The sequence below is a fragment of the Periplaneta americana genome, chromosome 16 (assembly GCF_040183065.1).
Source record: "Periplaneta americana isolate PAMFEO1 chromosome 16, P.americana_PAMFEO1_priV1, whole genome shotgun sequence".
Classification (NCBI taxonomy): domain Eukaryota; kingdom Metazoa; phylum Arthropoda; class Insecta; order Blattodea; family Blattidae; genus Periplaneta; species Periplaneta americana.
This window is the reverse complement of record NC_091132.1, coordinates 43,608,135-43,620,377: the sequence shown is the minus strand read 5'-3', so window position 1 is coordinate 43,620,377 and position 12,243 is coordinate 43,608,135. Positions and strand designations below refer to the sequence as shown.

General features: G+C 36.7%; 1 protein-coding gene across 1 annotated transcript in view; it reads left to right on the top strand.

Moving 5' to 3' along the window:
• Positions 1-12,243, top strand: part of LOC138716184 (uncharacterized) — a 126,133-nt gene that overhangs the window by 91,944 nt on the left and 21,946 nt on the right. Inside the window, exons 2-3 of the mRNA XM_069849023.1 lie at positions 786-896; positions 6,783-6,975. Of these exons, the coding sequence (XP_069705124.1) occupies positions 786-896; positions 6,783-6,975 (304 nt within the window). The remainder of the gene's footprint in view (positions 1-785; positions 897-6,782; positions 6,976-12,243) is intronic.

Here is a 12,243-nt window from a genome sequence, read left to right as displayed (position 1 = left end):
TTGAAAAGCTCTTAATGAGCATTGTTAAAAAATAAGTCTTCAGTCTCTTTGTTAATATATTTTAGTCTCTTTGATATATAACTTGTCTATACCTGCATAGTTCGGACCGAATTAGTACTGTACATTTCTGAATCCCGGACCGAATTATACTGTATCTTTCAGGTGTGTATCTGATGGGACCGAATTACTATGCACTCCATTCGTAGCGTCCTGCCCAGGTACAGGTATTTCACTGCAAACCCAGCATTATTCAATTTTTCCCTCTTTTCTGCCTTCCTCTTCGTCTCCGCGTATGATCCAAACACAATGTCGTCTATCTTCTGGTGTCTTCTGCCCCGAACTTTTCTCCCGTTCATCATTCCTTCCAATGTAGGCATTCTTTAGTAGTTTCTTCTCAGGCAGTGACCCAACCAATTCCATTACCTCTTAATTCTTGAGCCATTACAAGTATAAATTTATAGCAAATAAATTATTTTTTTTCTGGCAATGTACCTGGGTGCTTAGCCTCCTAAGAGGATAGAATTGATTGCATTTATCGCTGGTTTATGAAAATACAAAATTCTGCTAGTGAAATCACAAGTGGGTCCTCAGAAAAGCATGATCCCGATTTTGACGGAACTTGGACATGATTACTACTAAAATACATCTCAATATTGCAAATTCGATTTTCTAAATCTGGAAGCAGTAATCTCATCTCTGGTTCAAAGCAGTTTTCATATTCTTCTGAAACCTTTGATTGTAATGAGTACATTAAATTGACGCTTTGAATGAAATTTCTATTACAGATTATCGGTGTGGCCGTCTTACTGGTTGTGGCCACGACCCGAGCTACTCCAAAGCTTCATCCCAGTTACCCGTACACCCCTACCGCGGGGACACCTGATCATTACAACGAGGTATGTAAACGAGATACTTGGAAAATGTTCCCAATTGAAGTTGTTAAACTTCTAAACGAAACCATGCTCTGTTTATTTTTAGACTTACAGCGACGCAAAGAACACATTATAAGTTATAGGCTCGGTAACTTACTACTGAACACTGACTGAAGAGCGAATTGCGGACAAATTGTTTCAATTAGTTATTTTACAACGCTTTATCAACTGCTGTGGTTATCTAGCATCTGAATGAGATGAAGGTGATAATTAGGGGGCGGATGTTGATGAAAAGTCATCTTCTTATTTTTCACATTCAAACTATGCCTATTAATATAGAAATCCTTTCTATATTAATATCAACGTAAAAGAGTGATTTCTTATATTGCATTTTTTGACGTTTTTAAACTAACAGGTTATTTTTATATTTTTTCGGAATTCTTTGGTAATTTTTAATACTTTGAAGAACTTTTAGATCATTTGGAATGCATTTTACCTTCTTCTTTACCTTATATTTATTATTTGGATTATTTGGTGCAGCTTCAACAAGAAATTGAATTGTTTATACTGTATGTATATATATATATATATATATATATATATATATATATATGTGTGTGTGTGTGTGTGTGTGTGTGTGTGTGTGTGTGTCACTGTGCGTGTGTGTTTTTCATATCTCCCTTTTATTTTATTTGTATTATTTTTGTGAAATTTGGTATGAAGTTAGATTAGTTATAATAGTGGTAATAAATGATAACGGTAGTAATAATAATAATAATAATAACTGTTGTTTCACTATTTTATTATTAGTAAGCTTTATTTTCGTTTTGAAGATCCAAACTGTGCATAGTTATAGCACGAATGGCCGTACGAGCTCGTGCGAAGGATCTTGTGTACATGAGTTTGTATAATTTATTGTGCATCAATAAATGCACTTATCTATCTATCTTCTTCTTTACCGATAGGTCTGTTAAATCATTTTCTAACCAAATAGGTCAGTAGTAATTACCTACTGAATAAGTGAATAACAGTGAAGTTTGAGTTTTATAGTTTGGAACAGACTCTAAAGTCCATCCCTCATTCCATTGAAGGCTTCACTTCACACAACGGAAGTAATATAAAATGCTTGACACCAGCTTAGTTTAAGTGAAGGCTTTGACCGCTACTGTTCTTTTGTCGGTACGAGCGTGTCTTTAGAATTTATGTTTGGAAGGGAGGAAACTTTCATCATGTCCTGGACAGGACGTTGTGTCCTCAACATGGTTCGGAAGGGATGTCTACTGTAGTAGACAGTATTTTTAACACAAAGATTGCAAGAATGCACGCTGCGCCCACAATTTGTTTTGTCATTCACACTACCTCATCTGGAAGATCTTGTAACAAAAGCGAAGCGCGGAAGGAGGAGACGGAGAATGAAGGCACTGACATGGACCACCTCTGATTGAAAGACATTGTAAATCCTCATTAAAATCTACAGTTTTCCCTTAAAACCTTCATTTTCTTGCATGTTCTTTTCCATTATCTTAGCCAAATTCCAGGAAGTTGCCTTCCCTCTCTGAGATTTGCAGGGCAGTCACTGAAAAACAAGGTGACTAATTTTTAGAAGTTGTGGTGCGAGTACGGTGAATAATATTTAAATGTCATTTTCTTTTAATTTAATATCATTCTTCCATTAGTTTAAGGACATTTTAATGACCATTTTAAGTAGATTTTATAACATCAACATCCGCTCCCTAGTGATAGGGGAGAGTCGGGTAGTATCGGACATCGCGTAATATTGGACAGTGAGTTTATTTCATCTACTACACGATGATAGTACCTGATTGACATGGTTACGTTTCTGTGATGTCGCATAGAGAAACGTAACCATGTCATTCAGGTACTACCATATGGTGGTAGATGAAAGAAACTCACTGTCCGATACTTCCTGATGTCCAACACTACCCGACTCTCCCTTAATGCTAGAGAAATGAGTCCGGAATCCAGCGGTCCAGTCAGACACCCAGTCGGTTCAGTCAAAGCAGGTCGGTTCAACTCAACCAGGTCAGGTCAAGTCGTTCCAGTTCAGTTCAACTTAGGTAAGCCAAATCTAATCCTCTTACTGCAGTGCATGTGTAGAAGAAGGCCCCTCCAGAACACTGAAGAACATCGATGCTGCAATACGTGTTAACAGCTGCGATTCTCGTGCCTATCAGCGCAATCAAGCCAACCAGTATGATCAACGAACAGTAGTTGCACCGCTGTATCTTCACGCCTCTCTTGTGTATCTGTAACGACATTTAAGCTGCAGGTGAGGGTCAGTTGCTTCAATGCTGCCTCTCGCGAACCTTGAGCGCGCTCTCTCTGCAGCGCTGTGTGAAGTATGCTGAAATATAATTGCAGCTTCTGTTCTCATTCCACTTTCTTACAGAAGCAATCTTTTTTTCCCCTTTTGTCTCATTAGCACCTTGTTTACATTACTGTCACTTCTCGTATGAGAAAGAATCATAGACTGTGTTAATATTTTTAGCCCGCCTGGGATCTTGATAACATAACCATTTCTTTCATGCTACAAGAACTGGTTTTCAATCCTGCGTGGGAAAATGCTATTTGTCACAAATCTTACATCATTCTGCACTGCAATGTAGAAACATTTTGAGAGCAAAGGATGAATATGTTCAAGAAATAATAAAAATGTACTGATTTTTAAGTTAATAAATTTATATTCGTAGGATATTCTTAAACAGTTAATATTTCTCAAGGGTGAAAAAGTTAAATTTATGAATTTATTTATTTAAATTTAAGTTATTTATAAATTTATTTATTTATTAGTGTAACTCTGGAAATATTGAGATTAGGACACATGTTTATATTACTTTTCTGCTCAGAATGTCTTCGGAAATAAGCTCCATAAGTGGCGGTAAATCCTCGTGAATCATCCTCTATATCTTAGTTTTAAAATTGTACATAATATTCTAGCAAAGTCAGGTACTGTGTTATAAAATTCCCAGTTATTTTGCGAAAGGATGAATTATTAATTGCTTCAAGTGTCTAGTTTTGATTTATGTCGTGTGTTAAGTATGTGAATGTCAGATCTGAGATTATATGAAGAAATGTTTCTATATATATATATATATATATATATATATCATCACTTCACAAATCATCTATGTATTCCTCATCTTTCACTGTTGCTACCTCTCGTCACTGGAACTCTCTACCACCTGAAGTCAAGGGATGCAGAACATTGAAATCTTTCAAATCCAAGTTAGAAAATTATCTTATGAGGAGTTGCCAAACTAACTTACTTTTATGACAAGTGTTGTATTGCACATGTTTCCACGTATTCACATACAGTATATAATTTATATAGGCCTATATTTTTTCTAGTGATATTTAACTTATTTTATCTTTTTGTTTTCATATTTTCCGATAATGGTATATCTATAATGTGATAACTTGAGCTATATATATATATATATATATATATATATATATATATATATACACCTATATAATCATAATTTTCCTTACCGTGTGTACCAAAATACATTGTATTCACTGTATGCTTTGTACTTCACTATTTTATTATTATTATTATTATTATTATTATTATCAATAATTGTCTCATATTTTTATACTTCGTATGTCTCATTTATTTCGATCTGCTGTTCACATTTTATTATGCTCTTTCCTTTCTTTCTATATGTTCTATTATGTTATATAATTATGTCTGATTTCTACTTACTTTTTTTACATTATATTGTTATCTTACTCAGTTTTGTGTGTAAAATTGTAGTGTACTTTGTAAATTTGTAGTGTTTTTTGTAACGCAGTTTTACTCCTGGTTGAATGTTTGAGAAGGCCGTATATCCTTAACTCTGCCAGGTTAAATAAACCATTATTATTATTATCATTATTATTATTATTATTATTATTATTATTATTATTATTATTATTATTTTTACTACTACTATTATTATATATTCAATTGAATAATCTTATATTCTCTTAAATATTAAGTTATCCATAATATAGACCTATGTCACGCCACTCCATCGACTAATGTAATACATTATGTGTTTTTTTTAACAATGCAAAATAAGAAACGAATAAATTAATTTTTCCATATATACTTGTAAAATGTAGAATACTATTCGTACCTTTAATTTCACTGTATTCACGACGATTAAATTCCTTTTTTTACAGCCCGTAACACTTTAAAGCACATTAAACATCTAATGTAATGTGTTCTTCTTCACAACAACAAAAAGAATTGGTCTTCCCATCCTTTGTGAATATATATATATATATATATATATATATTTCCGCTTGCGAAATCTCCTTAGAAAGAGAGAGGTTTGTTTCGCTAAACCACAGTCTAGTATATACAGTCACGAAGTTTGAGTTGTGAGGGTGCTAGGAACAATAGACTGTGCCTGTACTATTTCGCATTGCCTGTAATGAGGCGATATTAGCGATCCTAATGGTTAGCAACTATCTATAGATGCATATTTACTACGTATTGAGCTTCGTGACTGTGTATACTAGACTGTGGCTAAACGGTATCTGTTCTGCTACAAGACGCTACTGAGAATACGAAGACTACAGCATTGAGTATGGTAAACATGTCAATCATCCTGTAGGGAGGGGGTGGTTTTCAAGACTCGAACAGACGAGTGCGACGTTTGGCTATAGCTGACATATAATCTCCAATGGAGAAGTAATATAGGAATACCTAAGAAAAGATGGCCTGAGCAGTTTGGAACCGGACCGGGTTGAAAACCAAATCGCTATGAAGAAGACTAAAACCCTAGATCATACATATATGTAACAGATAACTCATCGCTATGTTAAAATCGGCAGCACTTTGAAGTGAACAACCGCCAGGATCGCCACCCGTCCGCCGTAAACGCACACGAGATGGCAGTACAGTCGCTAATGCAACTCAAATGGTAACTACAAGACATGCTTGAAATATAATCATTCTACGACATTATACAGAAATTTACAGAAAACTTTCATAAGGACTTGCTGTACCACCCGAATCCTCTGATAAGATAAGAGCCCTGGCAACAAGAGTATAAAATAACAACTACCGTCAAGATCGGTCACCTCAGTTAAAAATATAAATGTTCCTGCTTGTTAACCATCTCTGTTAAAGTAGAAGCCTTTTCAGGCTGACACTTATGTACCATACATGTTCCTGTTAATAAAAAATACCTCGGCATTACACTTGATTAACAACTTCGATTTCATCACCATGTTGAAGCAGCTCGTAACAAAGCATTAGCCAGATTCATTCATCTATATCCATTGTTGAAGTCACCTTACATCAGACTTCCCTTGAAAAAAAAAATCCTTTACATTTCTGTTATAAGATCTCAAATGACCTATGGCTGCGAAATCTGGAGCAATACAAAATTCCAAATTATCATACGTCTTCATGCTATACAGAGAAAAGTATCCCTAACTATCACTAGTGCAGACTATAGAACCACCAATAAACAAATGGGAATTATGACGTGACTCCTTATGTAACAAGTAGATGGCAGCGTAGTAAACCTGACAAAAGTTGTTAACGTCAAAGCCTATAAGGCCGACATATCTGGTTACGTATATGATCTAGGCTAAAACTTAACATATTTCACGTGCACCGTTTCCGGATAAATTGACTCCTAGATAACGACTGTGAACAAAATCTCCCCAATAGTTTAGAAGAAGTCACTGTTGACAGACAGAGGGCATACTTAAAACTGTTTTTAGGTATGTTGAAATAGGTTTCACAATAATCATTAAATAATTTTTTTAAATACTACAATATTTTGTCGCTTAATCAGGAAAAATAAAAACAAAACTAAAATCATATTAACGTAAATGGAAGCGTGGCGATGTATTTGCAAATAATACTAAGAACGTCGTGTGTTGCAGGTCCAATACGACTACCGCTACGCTGTGGACGATCCCAAGTCCGGAGTCATCAACGATCGGTGGGAGCAGAGGTACGGGGAGTATGTGAAGGGGGCGTACAGTGTGCTGGACCCGGACGGACGGGTCCGAACTGTGGACTACGAGGTGGACGGTCCCAAGGGATTCCACGCTGTCATCAGAACACAATTCCCCAGTAAGAAACCCTCATCCTAAACTATATTCTTTCTAGAATACATTAAACATTTTCTTTTCTTTGCACAATTAATAGCAAGAATTCAGAACCTTAATTGAGAAATATAAAAATAAGAATCTGAAGGCAGAAAAACTCAACTGACTCATGACGAACATGTAGAACTGGGTTTTTCCTTGAAGGAAGCTAGAAAAAATGCTCTAGCCAAAAAAGTTCATTTTAAAAACTTATATTTCTTTATTTTAGAAAATACATCGGTTTATGGTTTATTTTCTTTGTCATAAGCAGGCTTCGGCCTAGGGACACAGAGTAACCAGTATGAGGTTTAGAGTACACGGAGTATAAATGACGTCATGACCCATGTAGGGTGACTGGAACAGCACAGGTGGGTCCGTAATGTGCATTACCGTTGTGTGTATTTATTTTTTTATTTTAGTAAGTTATTTTACGACGCTTTATCAACATCTTAAGTTATTTAGCGTCTCAATGAGATGAAGGTGATAATGTCGGCGAAATGAGCCCGGGGTCCAACACCGAAAGTTACCCAGCATTTGCTCATATATTGGGTTGAGGGAAAACCCCGAAAAAACCCTCAACCAGGTAACTTGCCCTGATCGGGAATCGAACCCGGGCCACCTAGACCCGGCTAGACGCGCTAACCGTTACTCCACAGGTGTGGACTGTTGTGTGTATTGCTGCTTGGCTGCGGTACGTGTAACAGGCTTCGGCGTAGGGACACCTGATTGAAGGTTACAACTTACGTTAATACTTTAATGTTACGCATTTATTGTCTCCACTAGGAATGTACTGTATATACTGCATCTGTATAGGGTGAAATATATTTTGTGCCGTACTATGACGGTACGACGGACTGTTTACATGTTGAGACACGAAGTAACGACGCGCTCCATCTCCCAATCCACTCGACCAACACAAAACTATCGTACGTGCGTTCTGAACTTCATGCGTTTCTGTGCTCAGGACCGAAGCCTGGTCATAAGGAAAGAATTGTAATAAAAAAAAGAATATTTTAATATTAGACTACAATTCCTAATATAACCATAGGAGAATTCGGGAAATTGGGGTTTACGAGTACGCTATTCTGCGTCTCTGTGATATTCCCATTCAAAATAGAGGATCGAAAAATACGAAAGTAATTCCTTTTATCACGAAGTCCCTTTTCTATTTATGACAGACAGATATGTTGCGTCATCTATCCAGTCCCATCTACAGTATGAGCGACGCGCTGACACTGTAGTTTCTTCTTCTGTTTTGCTGGAAATAGAACCTAAATAATAGATAATAATCCGTGGCGCTACAGCCCACGAAGGGTCAAGATCGACCAGCCGGCTGCTGGCCTCACGGCCACATGTCGAAGCAGAGTTGCAATGGGAGTATCGTGTAGTTAGCCCTCCAGCCGTTCTACAGAGACATCATTTTATTTTTACTAACATTTTTAATATTAACTTGCCTATACCTCTGGATCAACTCCGTTTGCTACCCCCTTCCACGACTGGAGTTCGATGATAAGGCGTAATATACAAACATATCACTTTACTAGGTATAGGAGGGAAGAAAAGTAATTCATCCATTTACGTAAACTAGGAAATATTGTGCTTTTAAGTTTGATCATTTTCATTAGGTTTTTGTTTAATCAAAATATAGTACAGTATTAACAATGAGTGTTTTTACTCACGAACTGAGTTATCCATGTGGACGTATTCATTATGCAGTGTATATTATACTGTCTACAGCACATTAGCGTACAATATAGAAAATGAAGTTAAATTGAAAATTAATCATAATATGGATATTTAAACACATTTTTTAAAATGGTGGCCGTTCATTTCGATACAGGCTTCAGTTCTAATGTGCATATTATCGTACTATAGACCAATTACCAGTTTCGTTCTTCGTACTAGTAACTCATGTTGAAATAATTCTGTACCTATTCTATAAAAGAGTACCTTACGTACTGTAAATTCAATCTTCACTTCTGTCCGATCCGAAAAGATAAAATTATTCAGACATACTATCTACTGTCCGTCCAAGTGATTATGCCGTAGGGTCGTAGAAAGGGAGGAAATCACGTGACAATTAATTACTTAACGAGGTCCTTTTATTTAAGTTATTTTAATAGACGCAGACGTCCAATTCCTAACAGAAATTAATGCTCTCAAAAAAGAGCTAAGAGAGCCCAGCCACTAGCTGGCGAATAAAAGCTGGTGGGGGGGAACCGGGATACGACATAGGCAAATGGACGACAGTACTTTTGCGAAAATGATTCAATATTGAAAGCTCTTTCGTCACTGGAAAACGCTAACATATTTTTGGAACGTACTGTTTACTATTACCGTAAGGCTACTATGCCTGTATATGCGGTCTTGGATCTGTGTGGAGGACGGTTGAACTTCATTAGTAGAAGGGGTGGGAGTGAAGTACATTCAACAACTCAGGTACAATAAAAATTGAAGTAAAAATAAAATTATGTACCTGTAGATGGTTTGCGTAACCGGATTTCCTATCTATCGTAGCTCCCCAAGTGCATCACGATGCTGGGTTGGCACCGGTCCCATACAGTGGCCGAAATTTCATGAGAAAGTTTCGTCCCCCATGAGGACTCGAACCAACGCGCATTCCGTAACCCGAGTCCTAGGCAGGATGCCTTAGACCACGACGCCACGGCGCGGGATAAATAATAGATACAAAATACAGTATATAAAGTAATCAAATACATAACGCATGCCCTATTATAGACCTAATACAAAGAGTTCGGCACGGGTCTGGGCAGATAAAGTGCATCCAAGCGTGACGACCGACGCTCGACGTACACATCAGCAAACTCGATCAGTAACATCCCGCGTAGTTCAACAAACAGGGTGGAAATGATTTACCGTAACTATGCAGATTGAAGAGGGCAACAGAATAGCTACATTACAATAAAAAGAACACCTATTATGTATTTTGTAATTAAGTCCATGGTTAATTACAAAATTAGTTTGAAAGTCTGCGTAGTTTAGTAACAGCACATCGCGGGCTCACGTACAAAAGCACACATACACAAACACACAGTTTGAACATCAGAGTTCCTTCCCTTATACTCTCAAAATGCACAGCGACAAACGACCTCAGAATTAGCGGAATAGAAAATAAATTTTCGAAGATAAACGAGAAGATAACTTTCATAAAACTAAGTGGGCCGTTGAACATTAACAAGCTTAATAATTTAGGTAAATTTCAGTTCAGAGTCAAAATTAGATGGGAAAACAAAATAAAGGAACTATGTGAAGACAGATTATAAAGTGAGAGAATCCTTCACTCTACAAAAGCTATTGGTTAAGGAGTAACCAAATTAGTAATCTGTTAAATAGTTAAGTAAACAAGTGAAACAATCAATTAGAATAATAATAGTAAAACATTCAAGAATTTTATTATTATTTCTGAATCGCCCTGTATACTGAGAATCAGTTTGTTATATTATTATCATTATTATTACCTTTTATTGGGGGGAAAAAGACCTTTGGGGAGGCCGAGACGTAGATGTTGTTATGTTTTATTTAACGACGCTCGCAACTGCAGAGGTTATATCAGCGTCGCCGGATGTGCCGGACTTTGTCCCGCAGGAGTTCTTTTACATGCCAGTAAATCTACTGACATGAGCCTGTCACATTTAAGCACACTTAAATGCCATCGACCTGGCCCGGGATCGAACCCGCAACCTTGGGCATAGAAGGCCAGCGCTATACCAACTTGCCAACCAGGTCGACCCGAGACGTAGATGAGAGGATAATATTAAAATGGATTTGAGGGAGATAGGATTTGATGATAGAGACTGGATTAATCTTGCACAGGATAGGGACCGATGGCGGGCTTATGTGAGGGCGGCAATGAACCTGCGGGTTCCTTAAGTCATTTGTAAGTTATTATTATTATTATTATTATTATTATTATTATTATTATTATTATTATTATTATTATTATTATTATTATTTCTGCATTTGTGTAGTATAGTATAGTATAGTAGATATGCAGTATTAAATAGTAGCTACTAAACTGCTATTAGCAGAGCTATTAAATTAAATAGTTTATAGGCTAGTACTTGTGAAACTACAGTATAATATGTTATAAAGGGTGCGTCAGAAAGAACGGATGGATTTCAAACTATCGATACGCAACGAGGAGAGAGATATAGTGAGGGGGACCACGACTGTTGGGTCAGCCATAGAATGCAGTTTCAGTTGAGAACATGGTGTTGGTCTGGTGTACAACGTGCTTTCATCGTAGAGACATTTTTGAAAAATGAAGAGTCTGTGATCGCCACTCAGGACTCATTTCGACATCGGATGTCACGCTAGGATTCCAACTCGGAATACAATTTTGCGGTGGGTGGCTCCATTTCGTATCACAGGTTCAACATTAAAGAAGAAATCACCTGGACGAAATTCTATTGCACTGAGATTGTCCGAGGCTACGGTAAGATCTCGCGCCCTGCGACTTCTTTCTTTGGGACCATTTAAGGCGTAAGTTTGTAAACATCGATCACATACACTGGACGAACTGAAGACAGCGATTCGTGAAGAAATCGTGGCAATTGCACCAGCTATGACTGTGAAAGTGATGGCGAACATCAGAAAACGCCTCGATGCCTGTATTGAAAGCCAAGGACATCATATGGATAATGTTGTTTTACATAAATAAACTGCATGTATTGGTGAATACGTTGATAACAATAAATTTTTGATTTGATGAATCTTTACAATTTTCTTGCCTTGTGAAATCCATCCGTTCTTTCTGACGCACCCTGTATTTGTATTTGGTATGGGAATTATGGATTTGAACTGGAATGCATCAAATCCCCCATGTCCAGTCAAGATTGATGAGAAATAAATAAGTAAATAAATAAGAAAGTAAGTAAGAAAGTAAATAAATGAGTAAGTAAATAAGTAAATAAATAAATAAGTAAGTAAATAAATAAAAGTAAGACTGACAATCTGTTCTAAAATATGGTATTTACAGCAGTACTGTAATAAAAAAATATATAAGCCATTTGAAATTGATAGAAACAAGCGAGTCTGAAAACTACCTTCAGCTAGTAATTCAGTGTCAGCGGACGAATTTGGCAGGGATCTGTATGAAATGATAGTGCAGGCCAACATTCAACAGAGTTGAGGACAAGCACTTTAAAAATGCTATTGGAAAGTACACTTGCACACAGCAAAGACTATGTTTATTCTTTTGTGATACACAACATAGTCCTACTCTTGAAATCAT